General features: G+C 46.5%; 7 protein-coding genes across 7 annotated transcripts; 4 read left to right on the plus strand and 3 right to left on the minus strand.

Annotated features, from left to right (window-relative positions):
• Positions 1–129: 129 nt before the first annotated feature.
• SAMD00019534_043200 (hypothetical protein) lies at positions 130–4,427 on the plus strand (the record flags this gene model as incomplete). The annotated part of the gene is made up of 5 exons (XM_012900825.1): positions 130–3,024; positions 3,096–3,649; positions 3,714–3,847; positions 3,925–4,002; positions 4,066–4,427. The coding sequence occupies 5 exons, from the start codon at positions 130–132 to the stop codon at positions 4,425–4,427; spliced, it is 4,023 nt and encodes a 1,340-aa protein (XP_012756279.1).
• A 177-nt stretch (positions 4,428–4,604) lies between these two features.
• SAMD00019534_043210 (hypothetical protein) lies at positions 4,605–5,458 on the minus strand (the record flags this gene model as incomplete). Its single annotated transcript, XM_012900826.1, has 3 exons — positions 4,605–4,725; positions 4,799–5,127; positions 5,216–5,458. 3 exons carry the CDS (start codon positions 5,456–5,458, stop codon positions 4,605–4,607), a joined length of 693 nt encoding a protein of 230 aa, XP_012756280.1.
• A 56-nt stretch (positions 5,459–5,514) lies between these two features.
• On the plus strand, positions 5,515–5,679 carry SAMD00019534_043220 (hypothetical protein; the record flags this gene model as incomplete). Its single annotated transcript, XM_012900827.1, has 1 exon — positions 5,515–5,679. One exon carries the CDS (start codon positions 5,515–5,517, stop codon positions 5,677–5,679), a length of 165 nt encoding a protein of 54 aa, XP_012756281.1.
• Positions 5,680–5,936: 257 nt separating this feature from the next.
• SAMD00019534_043230 (hypothetical protein) lies at positions 5,937–6,164 on the plus strand (the record flags this gene model as incomplete). Its single annotated transcript, XM_012900828.1, has 1 exon — positions 5,937–6,164. One exon carries the CDS (start codon positions 5,937–5,939, stop codon positions 6,162–6,164), a length of 228 nt encoding a protein of 75 aa, XP_012756282.1.
• A 3,690-nt stretch (positions 6,165–9,854) lies between these two features.
• Positions 9,855–14,560, minus strand: SAMD00019534_043240 (hypothetical protein; the record flags this gene model as incomplete). Its single annotated transcript, XM_012900829.1, has 2 exons — positions 9,855–14,105; positions 14,177–14,560. 2 exons carry the CDS (start codon positions 14,558–14,560, stop codon positions 9,855–9,857), a joined length of 4,635 nt encoding a protein of 1,544 aa, XP_012756283.1.
• An 868-nt stretch (positions 14,561–15,428) lies between these two features.
• On the minus strand, positions 15,429–16,471 carry SAMD00019534_043250 (hypothetical protein; the record flags this gene model as incomplete). The annotated part of the gene is made up of 2 exons (XM_012900830.1): positions 15,429–15,684; positions 15,756–16,471. The coding sequence occupies 2 exons, from the start codon at positions 16,469–16,471 to the stop codon at positions 15,429–15,431; spliced, it is 972 nt and encodes a 323-aa protein (XP_012756284.1).
• Positions 16,472–17,304: 833 nt separating this feature from the next.
• On the plus strand, positions 17,305–18,324 carry SAMD00019534_043260 (hypothetical protein; the record flags this gene model as incomplete). Its single annotated transcript, XM_012900831.1, has 1 exon — positions 17,305–18,324. A coding segment is annotated over one exon (1,020 nt), but the record flags the coding sequence as incomplete, so codon positions are not given.
• Positions 18,325–19,230: the final 906 nt, after the last annotated feature.

Here is a 19,230-nt window from a genome sequence, read left to right on the forward strand (position 1 = left end):
CCTCTTGTTTGTCATAAACTCGACTCGTGGTCGACACGAACTAAAGTACAATTGAGTTCACATCTACTCTTCATTCATTAATTCGTTCAACTACATATATATACATAAAGAGAGAGATATAGGGTTACTATGGATGATAGTATTATACTAAATGTATTGACATTGGTTGATAAGAGACTTAATAGATTAAAGGGTGCAACACCATCACCAAACAAAGATGTTATAGAGTCTACTATTGAGAATTATCAAAAGACAAAGGAGATATTGAACAATGCAAAGAGATTACAAGGTCGTGGTTCAGGACATCCAGATGATATCAAACAGAATATACATCAGATTGAGATAAGATTGACTCTTGTGGACTTTGAGATCAATGCATTGGAGAAGAGATTACAAGATGGGGACTACAACAACACTCCTCCTTCAACATCACCATTGGCACATTCACCGACAAATGTTACTACGATCAGTACTACTACTGTTACTGCACCAACTAGTACTACCTCGTCTACTGCAAAGACGACGACTCACATGCCCATACCGACACAAATTGTTGAAACACTGGAAACTAAGGAATCTCCAAGGTCCATCTCACCCCCATCGGCGTTCTCATTCTCTCGTCTACTCAATAGTAATGGCAATGTGAATGGGACTCAATCAGTCTCCGACTCAACATCATCAACAACAACAACAACATCAACAACGACTACTACTACAACATCAACAGAGAATGGTGATGCTGATGGATATATATCAATAGCAAAGCGAGGTCAACAAATTGCAATGATGCTTAAACAACAACATAATGCCAGTGAGGTCGGTAGTTTGCCAACAACTACCACTACCACTCCAAGGAAGTTGAGTGAGGCCAAGAAGATGGATATCCACCTACCTCAAGGCCAAGGCTCGTCAAGTCCAACATTGAGCTCATCACCTCGATCACAGTCAATCCTGAGTTCATCACCTCAACCCAATCAATCAAAGATGTCCCCGCAACTAGTTGCCGCCAAGCTAGATCGATCACCTCCCATCATAATCAAGTCAGTAACCACAAAATCTCCAACAATCACTACAACCACATCAATGCCATCATCATCATTGACAGATGAGTACATGAAGAATAATGCAGCAATGTCCGAGAATGGATTGTCAATCACACAGGCAATGAAGCCTTTTCTTAGGACTACGCCACCACCACAACATAAGGCATTCGCGCCAATGTCAACATCACTTCCACCCTCAATGGTACACACTGCCAATCTCAAGATAAGTCAGCGACTCAAAATGGCCAAGCACATCCCCATCCGCAAGACATCAGACGCACGCATTGGACACGCGCGTTCAAACTCACTCTCTAATCGTCCGGCTCCCGCTCCATCCACAGTCATAGATGATGGAGTTGGCTCGAACAATGTACAATCACAATCACATTCACAAACACAATCACGTGGACAAGGCGAGAAGTTGGCAATCTTGCAATCAATGTTAAAGGCAGAGGAGCTGACGAATTCAGCAGATCGAAAGGTGTTGAGTGAGATCAACAAGGTCACGTATCAAAAGTCAGAGGAGTTCTATCAGTTGCTATGGGAGGTGCGCTACCTGGACAAGGCAATCGCACATATAGTGAGCAACAGGATACAGGTGTCCGACCTCAACTTCTTGTCTCAGTTCCCAGATGACGAACCACCAGCCGATGCATCGGCTGTCACTGAGTTGACAAAACATCTCAAAGTGTCACTGGAGCGAATCATTGTGTTGATGCGCAATGAGCCAGCAATCCTCTGTGACACACTTAGTCGCGCTGGATACCTCCGAGATGACTCGGACCGCGCCATCAAGTCTACTCACACAGACCTCTCACAGGCAATCGTATTCAGTTTGTTTGGAAACTGCTTCACCGCGAGTGATGAGCGATTACTACTCTTGCTGATCAAGCGCATTGCCGAACATGAGTTTGCGGCCTTCCCGGACAAGGCACGATTCGGCGCACAAGAGCCATTCGCATACACATTGCTGTCAACATACCTCAACTACACATTTGGCAAGCCTTACGCCATCTCGGTGCTGAAGGAGTTGGTGGCGGCAATCGTACAGGATCACAACATGAACTTGGAGAACGATCCACAGAAGAAGGCCATGCTGGCTGAGATTGGCCTCGACCAGGAGCCCGATGTGGACCAACATGCGCTGCTCCAACAGTTCAGTGGCGAGTTCATTCATCGTGTCCTGGCTCTCGCCACTGGCCTGCCCTATGGCCTGCGCTGGGTGTGCAAGGTGCTACAGAACCTGTACCGCGCACATCTTCGATCAGTGCGCCCAGCCGACCATGTCGATACAGCATTCTCTCGCATCAAGGACTCGCGCGTGGAGCGCGAGCTACTTGTACATCTCGTGTTTGAGCACTACTTCATCCCAGCGCTGATCAGACCCGATCACTATGGCGTGTTGACAGGCTTGAACATCAGCCACAAGACACGACACAATCTCATTCAGATTGCTAAGTTGGCACTTAGCTTCCTTGCCAACCCGGCCGAAGTTCCAGCCTGGTTGGATGAGTCGCTCAACTTGCGTGCACGCATGGATGAGTACTTTTCCGAGTTGACTCAGGTAGATGAGCCCGAGCTCTACTACCATCGACCAGTCTACGAGTTGGAACTTGGCCAGAACCTGTTAGTGTCATCCACAGACTTGTTCATGATCATGGAGCTTGTCTTTCACAATCGACCTCAGACATCGGATGAGACAGAAACATCGGCGTTACAATTGGAGCTTGTGGACATGATCAAGGACGTTCAAAAGGCATCACATTTGCAGGATGGAATGAAGTTCCTCGTGATCAATGTGTTGCCCAAGAAGAAGGACCCATCACAAGACCCCACCAACCCACGTCACAGCATCATGATGCTGAGCCAACCTGTCAAGCTTGCCAAAGAGAACCTGGCCCTTGCACTCAGTGTCCTCAACTACATCTGTGGCTACTCCTCATCAACCAACATCTGCGAGATCCTCTTACTACAATGTGGAGTATGTTGTTGACAATCAATCGATCAATCGAATGATCATATACTAATCCTTCCTCTCCCCCACATAAACAGAGAAGTAGATGCCTGGAACTCAACATATTGGAGGCACAGATAGAAGAGACAATCAGGAGCATGTGGGCCTTGCCCGAGGCTTATAGGGCCAACGACTATGAGTTGTTGATCGACTCGATGTTTGATGACTATCACACACGTGAGAAGAAACGTAATATGGAGAAGCAACTCAAGGTACTCTATCTGGATCAGTTACAACGACACACTTCACAAATAATCTCACAAAAGAACATACACATGGAGTTCCTCACCAATCAAAAGTTCAGAATGTTCCGCGAGAAGACGTACGATCGCATGCAGACAGAGTTTGTCTGTGAGTTCATGTCACGATTCTCCATCGACACTGGCAACTGCTCGTGCAATCCAAACATCGATGACAACCTGTCCAAGATATGCGATACCTGTAGTCTCAAGTCCACCATGATCTCCACCTTTGTCAAGCGTTCCAAAGATGTCATTGCCAAGAGTGAGTGGTGGAAAGGTTCCGACGAGGAGGACCTCGACATTGCACTCAGGACCTTGGAGAGGAACCTGATGACACATATTTATAATTAGTAAGTTTGATCAGTTGGAGATGATCATGTACCTCATTCATTCACTTACACAATCTCCTCACAGCTCATTCAGTGTTTCCAAAGAGGATGCCAAGTTCACCAAGCTCATCCAAACAAGATCATCAGTCATTGATTACAAGGGACTGTACATTGCCGAGAAGTTCGCCAACCAAGCACCATGGGAGCTTGCCCAACAAGGTATGCGATGTCACAGACTCAAACATAATCTCATCAATCAATCATTTGCTCACTCATTCGCCACGCAAAACATACAGAGATCAGGAAGATCAATCTATACAAGTCTCCGCATGACAAGATGAAGTGTATCATTGACACTTGGAACATTATATTAAGTGAGTGCCAATGGATTGATGGATTGATGGATTGATACTAACAAAGAATGAATGAATGAATAGACTACACCAAACCACTTGGAGAGTCTGGTGGACCAGATGACTTCTTACCAATCATGGCATATGTGTTGTTAAAGGCGAGACCAGATAACTTACTATCAAACATACAATATATATCACTGTATACAACAAGAATGGACCCAACCGATGAGATATGGTTCATGAATCTAAAGTCATCAGTGGATGTAGTCAAGTCTGTACTGACAGGTGCACACAACAATCAAGGTTGGACCAAAGGTATCCTCCATCCAAACACCGATCGAATGGAAATGCTCAAGAAGGAGGTCAAGAAGAAGCAGAAGAGTCGCAAGTTCCGTGCATCCATCATACGACTGGAGGCATCCAACAACAACATGGACATGTAAAGATCGACCGAGGATCATTCCAATATATGTATTTATATATGTATATGTATGTGAGTATGTTTGTTTGATTGAATGATTGAGTGAACGATGGGGAAGAGGAAGAGAAAGGGATAGATGATAAGGGGTGTAAGAGGCTACGATCGAGAGTACCTGGTGTATATATATCTATATTTATAATTATATGCTGCATCCGGCTTTGGACATAACCATGGACATAAACATGGACGACGAGGAGAAGGGAGGCAGCACATCGTTGTTACCGATTGCTAAAATTGACGCCAATACTACTACCTGTGGCCTGTTGTGGATCGTGACTGTGGAGGCCAATGTACGTACTTAAGTACTTGGACTCCTCCACTTGGATGATATACTTCTTGACCTGGCAGCCACTCGTCGTGCACTTATAGTAGCTCTTGGGGTAGACACTGCCACGCACGTACTTCTGGCCATACTTCTTCCACTGGTAACCATCGCTCAGCAGTTTGTCCATCGAGTCGGCCTCGATGACAACCGTGTGCGCATTGGCGTCGTCATATTCGTCATCATAATACGCCGAGATGTCTGGCGCACTATTACTCTTGTCTTGTTTGGATAGTTCCGAGTCGGTGAACTCCTCCAACGACAGGTAGTTGTCGGTCTCGTCGTCCTTATTGATCAGGGCATTGATATTGGACTTTCCCGGCTCAATATCTTCTAACCTCTGTAGGTTTGGCGGAGAATGGAATGGAATGAATTAGTGATTGATTCTTTGGTTGATTGATTGATTGGTTGATTGATGATGGACATACCTTTGTATTCTCACCCTTTGCAACTGGGAGTGCGTGGACATGTCTCCCCTTGTACTGGATGCTGCACTTGTTATCTGTGGAGTTCTTCTCTTCTTGCTTCTTGGCCCGACAACCTGGATAGGTGCACTTGTAGTAGTTCCTGGTCAACTGATGGCCCTTGATATTCTTCTGGCCGTACTTGCGCCAATTGTAACCGTCTCCACCACTAGAGCTGGTGGGTGGTGCCGAAGCGGCTACAAACATAGAGCTACCGGTGGCAGAGGAAGGTGAGGTGCTGGTGGTTGAAGTTTTCGCTGGTGATGAAGGAGGACGCTGGGGATTATGAGGAGGACGCTGCAGATGTTGTGGAGAAGGAGGAGGAGGCGGAGATAATGGGGAAAGTGGTTGGTGATAATGAGACTGGTGGTGGAGGTATTGTGAGGCGGATGATGTGGTTGTGGTTGTGGTTGTTGTCGTGGTCGTAGGTGGTGGACTGGTCTCGGGCTCTGAGTCGGATAAATTATCCTGTTCATCGGGTGACAGGAGGTAAAATGGTTGGAAGTGTCGTTTGCTGGACGCTCCAGGCTGCTGCGGATGCAGCCTGGATTCAAGAAAAGGTGGGTTGGTGATGGTGGTCGTTCTCGGCATCGGAAATGGATTGTTGAATGGTCTGTAGGGATGGTGGAGGTGAGTGGCCAGGCCGGGCAGCTGCGGTGGTGTTTGATTGGATATCAGGCCACCGATGGGGGAGGAGGAGGATGAGGAGGATGAGGAGGATGAGACGGGGGATGGCGCAGATGATGGTGGTGATGCCGGTGACTTTGAGGAGGATGATGCGGTGGATTGTGATGGCGCTGATTTATTGGCGTTGGAGTTGGCGGAGGAGGACGAAGGTGATGATGCAGTGGATTTAGAGGACACTTTCCACCTGACAGGCGTGTGGTGGAACCGATCTGAATCCATAAGATAGGCAAACTATTATATGTATATATTTCGTTGTTCATGGAGATGGCCCTGGTGGCCTTGTTTATGGTAGATAAGTTGGTGTGGAAATATATATTGTTTAATTGATTGATTAATGAGGAAGAGTAATAGACGCCGTATCTTTGATAATAATTATATGATAATAATAATAATTAATAATAATAATTAATAATAATATATATATATATATAGAATGAATGAATGTAGACGTAGTCTTGTGTAGTCTATGCTAGTTTTTGAAGTGTAGAAGTTTGTTCGAATTGACAATTTGATGGTTTGGCGGATTGTTTGAATTAGGAATGTGTGTGATTTGAATGAATGAAGGGTAATGTAGGAGTGAAGCGAAGAGGTGAAGTGAAGTTGCGTTGAGTTGTGTTGTGTAATGACCTTTGTTAACTTATTCTATCTTCTTTGGCGGTTCTTCTTTCTATTTCTATTTTTTTGTTTTCAATACTAAGCCAACAGGTGCTAGCTAGCTTGCTTGCTTACTTAATAGGTTATTGCAGATGTTGTAGTGGCAGTATCACAATTGCTGTCCATCATTCTCGTCGACAAGAATGAGGTGGTAATGTATGTATGTATGTTGGTAGTAATAGTAATAGAAGTAGTATTGAACTAAGGTAAGATTGATTGACTGACTGACGATTATTGACTGTCTGTGACTGAATGACTAGTTGCGGGTATTCTAAATATAATTATATATATATATATATGGTAATATATTAATATTGATTAATTGATTAATTGATTAAATCTAGGAGATGAAAAAAAATGTTGTTGTACTGTGAAGAGGGAGATCTTAGTTGGTGGGATCGACTGGAATTGTGCCAATGGATGGTGGGATTAGGCCTTTATGTGCGTGAGGCCTCCTTTTCTTGTGTTTTGTTATTCTCGAACACACACAAACAACACATACACACACAATCAAACAAACAATGTAAGTAATACTACACAACAACAGTGTAATTGTTATGGATGGATTGATGAATGGTTGAATTGAAGATGATGGAGATGTGTGTGATGAGATGAAATGAAATGATGCAGAGCGATGTAATGTAGAATGATGCGCTGGATAACTGGTAGATTGACTGAATGACTGACTATGTATGAATTACTGTATGAAAGTATGGTTGTGTGAGTGAATGAGTGTGAACGAGGGAAGGAGATGGTGGAGGGTCTCCGGTGGTGGCAAAGGGGAGGGAGGATAAGGGGGGGATGGTGTCTGTTCGCCTTGAATGGTGGGGCGCCTGCGTATGGACTGTCACAACTCTCTCTTCTCAGCTGAGCTCTCTCTCTCTCTCTCTTTTGATTCAAAATCAATCAATCACAACAACACAAATTGTTTTATACAATGGAGGATAATGTATATAATGTGAGGATAGATAGAGAATAATAATATACTGACTCTAAACGTGTTAAATTCGACGATGATTGTAGTTGTGTCCTCTAAGCTTGGGAGATGTGTCTCTCTCTTTGTAAGCGTAACTTAGTAAGTAAGTAAGACCTCCCCTCTCTAGCTCCGCTGGAGTCTCACGCCCATAGATGGGTAAATAATCTGCAAAAAGCTCAGGACACACACATCGATTGCCCACATACATGGCACACTTCATGAATTACTGGTGGTGCCCAACACATTGATATTTTTACTCACATAGTTATTCATGTGTGTTTTGGGGGTGGTGGTCCACCCAATCACCACTCCCCGCGATCACCTTGCCTCTCCTGCCCTAAATTGTCGTCAAATCTCCTAGCTGTTTTAGCATGGTCCCCAAGCATGCTAGCCCCATGGCCATCAACATGACCACCGCGCTTCAAACAGATCACTCAGTCTCTCTCACTCAAGTCATACTCTAAATAAAGAGGGACCGCGGGCTGTGGTGAGTAAAACTCCCCCTCAATCAAGATATCAATATCGTTCAATCACTCTATCAGTGAGTGAATTAGTCAGTGTTGTTTCAATCAACAATCATGAATGGTTTTCTTTGGTGTATGTTGATGGCGAGAGTCAGTCTACACTTACAACAATTAAAATTGGATGCGCTGAGGGACGTGAGTACACCTTTGCATTGATCAATCATGACTGGCGGTGATGGGATTAATAAGGGTGCGCGGGGGTTCTATCAATAAGTCAAGAGTACAGGTTACATCTAATGCATTTATTGCGCAACGCGGGAAGTTATTGCCCTTTCCGCTGGTACAAAAGTACGCATTTGGAGTATACTCTGGGTTGGTCGGGAAGACTCCCCCCATTAAACTAACACACTCATCCATCGTTCAATCACACTCCTACACTGACTGACACATACACCCCCTGATCAATAAATTATACTCACTCATTTCATTCATTCCATTGAATTGATTCAATCTTGCATTATTATATCGACCATGCATGAATGCTGCAAAGGGAATGACTCTTAAGAGTCGAGGTGGTGGTCGAGGTGGTGGTTGGGTGTCGACCGGCGCGCGGGGGTTCGAACGACGATCTCAGGGCTTGAATCAGGGGTCGCCGAATGTTGTTGGCGCCAACAATATGTTCCACCGCATTCCGTTGGACAACACAGATCATTGTCGGGACACGGACGGTAGCTCGCACATATTGCTTCGCATGTCCTGGGGATGCCTTTGGTAGGGCAGTAGGACGTCGGATCGGCTTCCCCCTCGGTGGTCCAGATCTTGCTCGCTGGAGGATCACCATCGACCGCGTTCCCTGAACGCATGGTTATTTTAGCTCTTGATGGGGACGAAGGTGGGTCAAGGCCGACACCCTGTTCGGTCGCATGGGTGTCAATCTTGATAGAGGTTGATGCCATCACATTGGACGATGACCAGCACAGCAGGTTTAATGTCAACAACATCATCAAAAGTGTAGCGGTCTTGAAATTGAACCATCTCCAGATATTTAATGATTCACCAAATGTTATTGTTATTGACATCTTGTTATTACTAATGTAGTAGTAGGAAGTTATTTTTAGATTAGAGTTAGAGTTATTGTCGCCGTACGTATATAGTTGTTTAGAATGTTGTTGAGGTGATGGTGGTCGCGATAATGGAAGTTGTAGAAGCAAAAGCTATTACCCAAGTAGGGAGGGGGATGTACCAATTGCTTGTTTCTTTTATTGATTGATAGATTGGTAGATTGATTAATTGGCAGCCATTTGCATTGGCATGGATGGGCAGGTGAGGGGTAGGGTGGGGAGGTAAGGGTCAGATCATGACTCTAGCAAGATGGTAAGATTCATTCATCCGGCTGGCCGGCCGGCCGGCTTACAATTTGTACATGGTTGTGATAATAGTAGTAATATTTGATTCATGATGCTCACAAATACACACACACACTTACACTCAAGTATCCACCCTTTGAACCCACTGGTGACCATCACCCTTCACACTCGTGCGAGTGTGTATTTGGGTTAGATTGTGTCGATGCCAACCCTCCATCACTCAATCAACACAACAATATTGGCAATCGTTATTAGTTATTCGTTATTCGTTATTCTTCATTATCGTCATCAATGGAATGTATGTCGGAAGAAATTACCTTCAAGGTCGTCCTACCTCACATCAAATATGACCACCACAGTGGCCACAGCCTACTGCTACTAGTACAACTCTCAGGAGGAGGTGGAGTAAGAGTCCAAAAGGATGGGCCATTTGTTTGTGTTTTTTTATAATTATTCTACAATGTTTGTTTGCTGCTATTCCTTATTCGAATGGATGCAATGTTGTTGGAGAGGAACTTTACCAAGTCTTCTCTTGAGATGTCGTCCTCCTTTTTCTTTTCCACATTCTTCACCTTGATGATCTTCTTGTTACCCTTCTCTTTCAGTACCACGTGGAATGCGGCGCCACTGCTCGTGGCCAACTCTGTCTGCTGCTCAGCGGACGAGGACTCTTTGTAGACAGTCTCTACGCGGAATCCAGCACTCCACAAGTCTGACAATATACTAATCTTCTCCGGGAACAGATTCTGGCCAAGGCAACAAATGAATATCTCTGGATGCGCGTAGCGACAGAGTGGCGTCTGGCTGCTCTGGATCTGTGGCGCAGCCTGCTCCAGCTGCGAGTGGCTGTACTCCTTCTCCTTGTTGTAGATCTTGTCCAGCGCAATGGACAGACCGACCACGGGCACGTTGGGCGCCTCCTCTGCGGGCAGCTTCTTGATCGATGGGTTCAGCTGTGGAATGAGCTTGGACACTGTTCGGTCGTAGCGTCCACCGACAGCGGCACACTCAAAGCGGCCTGCCTCGTCCCTGATCAGCACCTGGAACATCACGTCGCTGTAGAAGTTTTCGCAGAACACCAGACCCAGGTCAAATGACACCTTGTTGGTGATGCCAAACTTGTCTAGATAGGTCTGTAACGAGCGCATGTCGTCCAGATAGTCAGTGAATGATGCACTGATTCGCATGTTGGTCTGAGATGCCGTGAGGAAACCAGTGTTCGAGTTGTTGCCGGTTGCCTCCAGTTTCTTGATCACGTCCGCCATGCTGCCCTTGACCAGGATCCAGTTGGCCAGTCGTTCGACCTGTTTGGGTGACATCTGAAGACGGTCGAGCAACACCTTGCGCACTGATGACCATGGGTTGCGCAACAACTGTGACAGGACAATGCCAATTTCATCGCGCTGCTTCATGTCGCTGATGCCAACAATGCGCCACATGTGCTCCACGATTCCAGTGTGATTCAGTCTGATTACATAGTTGTTGACAGAGGGCAGTGCGTCAAACACCTCGCAGGCCACCTTGATTACCTCAGCATCCGACAGCATCGACGTCGAACCAACAATGTCAAAGCAGCATTGCGAGATCTCTTTGGGTATCTTGCCAACGAGGTGTGGGCGGCGGAAGACTGTGGCCACCTCATATCTCTTGAGAGGCGTGTGTGAGAAGTACTCAATGAGATCTTCAAATGATGTGAGCTCCTTGTTGGGCACCAGTGGGGTGCCGTTCTCGTCGACGTCCTCCTCGCCAAGGCCACGCGACGCCAGTAATATACTATCGCCCGCGCCAATCGGATTGAATGTGTTGGCAAACTGCTGTGCCAGGTGCTCGGCAAATGATGTGCGCAGATCGAAGCGCATCTCAAACAACTGTCCACTGTCGTCCATGATGATTGATCGCGCAGACTTTGTCTTTGGCTGTGAGTTGGATGTCGTCGTCGTTGTTGTCGATGTTGCCTGCCTTGACACTGGGCTAGTCTTGTTGGCCGCGAGTGACTTGGTCGAACTGCTGGACGAATCATCCTCCCAGTTCTTGGCAATGTTCATTGTGGGCGTGGGAAGCACATTGGCATTGTGCTTGCGGAAGATGGCCACGATGATGTCGTTGACAGTCTCGCGAATGCTAAACTCGTCCAGGGCGTAAAGTGTCGATGTTCGCTGCTGGTTGAGCTGCTGGTGGTAGATGTGCGCGTGGAGGTGTTGGTGATTGGGGGAGAAGAGCGAGTTGAGCATGTGTTGGTAGAACTGTGTTGTGGGGTTGGTGATGACACGGATCGAGTTCTCAACGTACTCGTCCTCCATCTTGGGCGGCATCAATTCGCTCTGAAGCAGATCCTGCGCGCTGGGTCGCTTGGCAGGATCGTGCTCCGTCAGCCAGCGGATGAGCTTGGATTGGCGAGGGTGTGATCGCTCAAAGTCCTTGGGGAAGATGCCACGGTCACGGAGATCGCGCAGTACAGCCACACGCTCGTGGCCAGTCGAGAAAACGTACCACATCTCAAAGAAGACGATGCCCAAACTGTACATGTCGACTTTGTCGTCGTAGGAGCCCTCGCCTTCGCACACGCCAGACTCTTGCTCTGGGCTAGTGTAGAAGAGCGTGCCCACTCGCGCTGTGTGCTGGTCGACTGCGTCGAAGGAGAAGTCGTTCTCTTGCTCCTCGAGCGACTCCCAGAGATTGGCCTTGTTTGACGAGGACATTGATGAGCTGGTGGTTGAAGTCGACGATGTGTTGAGTGATTGAGTGGAAGATGACATTTTGGTCGTCGAGGATGAGGTCGAGGTCTTGTTGGTGGCCAGGCCAAAGTCTCCAATCTTGATGTCGCCACAGCTGTCAAAGAAGATGTTGCTTGGCTTGAGGTCTCTGTGGATGATGCCCTGGCTATGCACATAGGCCATGCCCTCGACGATCTGTCGGAACAACTTCCAAATGTCGTCGTCGTTAGAGCTGATGCCGCTTTCTGTGAGATTGCGCAGGATCTTCTGACAGTACTCCATCTGAATGTAGAGGTAGGCCGATTTGCGACGGCGCTGTTCCTTCTTCTTCTTCTTCTCTTGCTTCTTGCGCTCCTTGGCACTCAGGCGTCCTTGTCCGGCCTTCTTACCCTTCTTGCCCTTCTTGTGTCCATCGCTGCGTGATCCACTGGCGGTGCTGCCCGATGCCGAGCGGCCGCCTCGTCTGTTGCTGGTGCTGAAGCTGGTCGTGCCCTTATTCAGGTCAAACACGTCCGCCAGGTAGCCCGAGTCCGAGTGAAGGAATGAGTAGCTCTCCTCGGTCAGGTCAAAGCAGTCCAGCGACTGCTTCTGGAAAAGGATGTTCTCGGAGAAGCTAAAGTCCTCCTCCTCGGACTCACTCGTGTCATCATCATCGCTGTCATTGTTGCTTGAACTCTCGGAGGACTCTTCATCGTCGTCTTGGTCCTCGTCATCCTCCTCCTCAGACATCTCAGAGTCGTCCTCTTCTTCGTCCGAGAGTGAATCCTCCTCGTCGCCTTCCTCGCCCTCGAGACCTGGCAACTTGGTCTCTGTGTTCAAGCTCTCGGCACCCTCGATCCAGGCTTGATAGTAGCGCACAACGTGTTGGTGATGCAATCGCGACAGAGTGATGACCTCGCGAAGAATGCGCTTGTTGAGTGTTTGATCGCGATCCAGCTTGATCTTCTTGATGGCGTAGAAGCGACCGTCCAGTCTGTTCCTCACCTTGACCACTTGGCCGAATCCTCCGCGGCCCAGCAGCTGAATCTCCTCAAAGTCGCCATGATATCGCGACGTCTGTACATTGGGATTGTAGGCCGTGGGCATGACCACCTCGTCAATGTCCGCGCGCTGACTGTTTTGCTGTTGTTGCTGTTGCTGTTGCTGCGAGAGCAGCTCCTTCTGCAGGCCGCTGGTGCCCGCGCCACCGCCGCCCAACCAGAAGCGCTCGACGAACGAACCGGGTGGTGGGCGCTTGACGCCCTCGGATGCGATCGACTTGGTGAAGTACTCGTGGAAGATCTGCTGGTAGATCTGGTTCGAGTTGGAGTTGTTGATGTTGAGCAGCGACAGATGCGTGGGCGAGATGATGCCCATGCTTGTCAACTGTGTGCCCAGAAGCTTGATCTGGTCGAGTGATGCGCTGATGTCATTCTGACACAGCATACGCAAGAGATATATAATGAATGTCTGCTGTTTGTCAATGAACTTGTCGGCTGCTGATTGATGTTGCTTGTGTGTTGACTTGCCAGTGGAGCCCGTCTGTTGCTGTTGTTGCTGTTGATGTTGTTGTTGTTGTTGGGCCATGGTATCACCCCCTGTACGCTTGGGATCGGTGGTGTACTGTGTGACCAACTCGCGCTTCTTCTCCTTCTCCCATTGTGCACGCTCGATGCTCTTTTGCAGACGGAAGTTCTTGCGATCCTCTTTGAGGTTGTTGTCCTCCAGCGTCGACTGCCATTCATTGTGCGCACTGCTGGCCGAGCCTGAGCCACCGCCATCCTTTAGCTGCTGCTGTTGCTTCAGCTTCTTGGAGGCGATGGCCTCCTTCTTCAGACGCTCTTGCTCCTGCTGTTGCTCGACCATCTGCTCGTGGAATGACTTTGCCGATGGTTTGTGATTGTGCTTTGCCAGGAACTCCCTTGCAAAGCCACACAGATCAAACACCATCTGATTATCCAGCTTACTGTTGGCCTCTTCGTGAAGTAGTTGTTCAAGTTCAGTTGCATCCTTCTAAATTGATTGATTGATCGAATGGAGTGAGTGAGCGAGTGATTGATTGAGTGAATGAATGAATGACTTACGATTGGAAGACCCTTGATAACGCCAACTGTTATGTTTGGCGCAGTTGTGGGGTAGAGTGGCACGAAGCCAAATGTTATACAAACGATGACGAAGCATTCTTGATCGCCGGGCTCACCAAAGAATGGTCGTACGGTGATCTGGAACTTGAACGTCTCGTTGGAGAAGGATGGCGCAGGCAGTGAGACAAAGTCGTCCTGGAAGATGGCACTTAGCGCCTCCAGCTCAGTCTGCTGGTCCTCTGCCAATCGTTTCAGCAATGCCTCCTTCTCCTTCTTCTTCTGCTTCTTCTTCTCAGTCTTCTTGCTGGCCGCCGCCTTCTTGCTTGCTGCCGTAGCGTCCATCATCAGCAGCTCCTCCTCATCAGACAGCAGTTCATCCACCATGTTGTGTGTAGTACCAGATCCAGATACGTGTTGTCCTAGTCCTAGTCCTTGACCTTGGCCTTGTTTTATCTGTATTGGTTGAGTCTTCTCGTTTGTTCCACTGTTGGTTGTATTCGTCGACGTTGTATTATTATTGCTTTTACTAGGTTGAGGCATGTTGTTGATGACTTTTTCCTTGTATCTTTATATATACTCATCTGAGAGATAGTTCTTATTGAATATGATTATAATTGTTTGTTGGTTCTTTCTTCGTTATGTTATCTTAATCAATTAATCAATCAATTAATCTAGCTTCTATTTCATAACATGTAAGTAAGTACTTCAATCTATCGAGTCAATCAAGTCAATCGAGGTCAATCATACATACATCAAGTATTGAAACGGCATATATGTTTATCTAGAGATAGGATTGAAAGTTATATATATATCTATTATAATTTATAAATAAACATTTGAAATGAAACAAGAAGATGGGATGAACCATGGTTCATGAATGCTTACTTTGATGTTTGAAGTGGGATGGTTGTCACATTCATCATTACTTTCTCAATTTGGGAACGACCACCTTTATTGGGCAAATGACCCCAAATAACACACACTTAAAGTATCCATGAATGAATGAATAGTTGATCATCATTTCATGTATTGGGGGTTATCGGTGCAATACCTTATACCAAACAAACAATAACATTGTTTATTTGGGAATGGGAATGGGAATTGGATACAGGACATCGATGATTAATGGGACCTGGGGGCAGAGTCCACGACCTAAGCCCATCGGAAGACTTTGAGAATGAATGAAAGATTGTTTGATTGATTGATTGATTGATCGACTTTATTAATATATTATTATTACTAAACTACTTTTTTAAAGTGTACAGGTGATTGAACCATTGTTCACCTCCTCAAAGGCGATGTTACGCTCCTTCAAAGTCTTTTGAATTAATGGTTTGATCTTTGGACCATTCTCATCAGAGTGATTGCCAGCACCAGTGATAATGGTGAACTGCTTGCCCTTGTTGCCTTGCTTCCTCAGACTGTCCATCCTCTCATCCATAAACTCCAATGCATACTTTGTCTGCAGTCCATGCAGATCCACTGTGAATGGGTCGAGCTTAGAGTTCCTATAAAGTTTGTTGCGCGAGTGAATGTTAGTATGATTGCGCGAGTGAATGAATGAATGAGTGGGACATACTTGTCGTTAAAGATTGCTCGGCTGGCCTTGGTCTGAGCCTCGTCACGGAGGGTGAGTTGCTTCTTGGCCTCCTCGCGAAGCTCTCTTGCGCGATCTTTGTTGCCGGCGTTGTACTCCTTGTCGGCCTCGGCCGAGAGGTCTTGACGTCTCTTCTCGTATTGGTCGATCTCAGCCTGGTACTTCTGGTACATGGCGTCGGTCCTCTGGCTCTCGGCTTCATGTGCGTCGCGCATCTGCTTGTGCTCCTGGTCGCGCTGTGCTTGGGTCTTGTGCTGCGAGGTGACGTCTTGGATGCGGGCAATGGCGTCGTCGACGGCGCGCTCCGAGGGGCCGCTCACGCTGACATTGTCGCCGCCGTCCTGACCAACATCGATGGTGGTGCCGGTGGCATCTCTAATCTCCTTGATAGTTGCGCCCTTTGTTCCAATGATATACTTGTGCAGCTCCTTGTCCACCTTTATCGACTTGGTCGTTGGGCCGCTGCTTGAGGACGATGATGATGATGCTCCAGCTGTGGATGTGGTTGTGGTTGTGGTTGTGGCTGGGGCAACCTTTTGCTTGGGAGCTTTGGCTGCTGCGCCTGGGGCAGGTGCTGGTGCACTACCACCAACTGCGGCAGCTGGTGCTGGTGCAGCTCTGGCAGCGACTGGAGCAGGATTAACTCTTTCTCCCTTTGGTGGTGCCTCCTTTTGTTCTTTTCCGCATAGATTTCCCATGATTATGAAATATTATATATGTGTGTATATTTGTATTAAACGACAAAGAATAACTTTAGTTTGAATGAATTTACCTTAGCACTTTGTGTGTTTGTTCATTGTTTCAAAAAAGCGCCTTCATCCAGATGCAACGCAACAAACACATTTATTGTCGTGTAACGACAAAATTAATTCAACAAAAACTCACTCTTATTTTTAGCAATGTTGATCACGCAACAACACTGTGTTGTGTATCGATGTGATTGAGCACAAGCTAGATTGTACTTAGTAAGGTGGGTCCCATTCGCGATGTCCTAGCGTGACATCACCTGATGTGGATTATGTGGTGGTTGGTCCATCCCCTTTACATTGTTCTATTTAAAGAGTAATGGTTCATGTCCAGGACATCATCGTTTCGTGATTGAATGTACATCCCGGGATTGTCCATGTACAATTTAAGAGTCCAAAGCTTCTGTGTCTCCATTATGCGATCACCTACCAAAATAGGTAACATCAATCAATCAATCAATCAATCAATCAATCTTTGTTTACCTCTGGTAGTCCCTGACTCGGGTCACACGTATCACTTATTGATCACATATCTGTCTTTATTATTATATCTTTATCTTTTATCTTTATCATTGAAGATGTTGAGTGAATGATCTCAACACAAGTCCCAACACACACTTTTAACTTTGTTTGTTCGTGTTGGGGATTGAATGGGCGTGGTGTTCAACTTCAACAACACATCATCGCGATGAATGAATAACTCGATGTATATATATATATATACATGTAATGACTCAAGTTACCAAACATAATTAGTGGAAACAGTTATAAGAATAATAATAATAATAATAGATATGACAAAGAATGAGAAGAAACATAAACACTCACATTGGATTGATATGGCATCTGGTTCAATGTCAGGAGCACTGACTCGTGCTTTTGTCGCCCCGCTAGATGTTATAAAGATAAGACTTCAGTTACAGAATGCTCCGAGAAACACTGCCCGCAACACTCTACAGTATCGTGGTGTTGTTCAGACGGCATTAAAGATAACTCACGATGAAGGACTGCGAGCACTATGGAAGGGCAATCTGATAGCCGAGGTGCTGTGGGTCAGCTACGCCGCGGCACAGTTCTCGCTCTACCACCACCTGCTGCGCAGTCTGGACGGCCCCAACTACACGCAGGCCGAGACGGACCACAAGCACTATTCACCTCCGACGCCCGTGGCACTGGTTGCCGGTGGCGTGTCGGGTATACTCGCAACGGCACTCTCCTATCCCTTTGACACAGTGCGCACCAACATCATCTCTCATCATCAACACACGACCATTCCCAAGGTGGCGCGGTCGATCCTCGCCGCCGACGGCGTGGCTGGCTACTACAAAGGCCTGTCCTCGTCATTGCTTCAGATCATCCCGCAGATATCCCTTCAGTTTGCCACGTATGAATGGTTCCGGCGCACCTATGTACATTTTATCGCGCTACGACATAATCAAGAACGAACCGAGTTGGAGGTGTCGCAGGATGCCCGCGGCCAACTGCTGTGTGGCGCAACATCCGGTGCTGTTTCCAAGTTCATCGTGTTGCCATTCGATGTGGTCAAGAAGCGACTGCAGGTGCAGCCCACCCATGTGACCCTTGGCCAATGTGTGAAGAGGATGTACAGCGAAGAGGGTTGGCAAGCCTTCTACAAAGGTGGTGTGCCATCCATACTGAAGGCCGGTATGGCCGCATCACTCTCCTTTACAATCTACGAACAGACCAAACAATTAATAGCCAACACATTGTTGTACATGGATAACAAAGATAATAACGCCAAAGCCACTCAATCAGAATCACAGCCACCGCCAACAAACAAATCCGGTTGAGATTGAATGATTGGAAACGACAATGAACACTCTTAACTTAACATAACCTACACAGGCAACATGCTTGTGTAGCGCTCACATTACAAATCAACGGTTGACCGTGATCCATATCCGATATTTATTTGACGAATCATCTTGTTGATGTAGTTTGTCATCGCAAGGCCTTGAACAATATCGGGACAGATAGTACTCAGTCGACAACCATATGGAGTGTTGACCCTTCCAGTACTATTCCTGGGCCCAGACCCAGCCTCAACCTAGGCCACCATACCTGCCCAAACTTCCAAAACAAAGGTGGTGATCTTACCAACCGACCCTTTAGATTCCAGCTGAACTTATCTTGACTGGGTCACCTCTCTCGCCTCTCGAACCCAGCCTTGCCCTTCACAAGTAATGTATCGAATCGAATCGAATAGTCTACTACTTACTTTGTGGGTGTTTTGTCTGGACAACAGAAACTACTACTTTTTAGGCAAGTGGGTCCACACACATGGGCCTTTTGGACCAACCCCAAGTCCCCCAACAACCACACACACTTTTGAGGTGAACTTGCCTATTTAGTTCAGAGTTAGATCTCTCTATTTCAATGACAATGTCTCTATCTTTGTAAGTGTGAGTGTGTTTTGGAACTGGAATGGAAGAGGACTCAAGCTTAAGTCCAACTTTGGTGAGAGTTGAAGCATAATAACATTACTTTATATACATACATATAACAAATATTTATATTTATTTATATTTATATATATATCTTTATTGTAATACTTGTCACCAATTCATATTAATTCTTTATATCTATTTTTTAATCTTTTTTTTTATTATGTAAGTAATTATTAATGTTAATTATATTCCAAACCTAAAATATTCCTAACCCTTGCCCTTGCCCTTGTTTTCGAACCCCCC

Source organism: Acytostelium subglobosum (genome assembly GCF_000787575.1).
Source record: "Acytostelium subglobosum LB1 DNA, scaffold: scaffold7, whole genome shotgun sequence".
Taxonomy (NCBI): domain Eukaryota; phylum Evosea; class Eumycetozoa; order Acytosteliales; family Acytosteliaceae; genus Acytostelium; species Acytostelium subglobosum.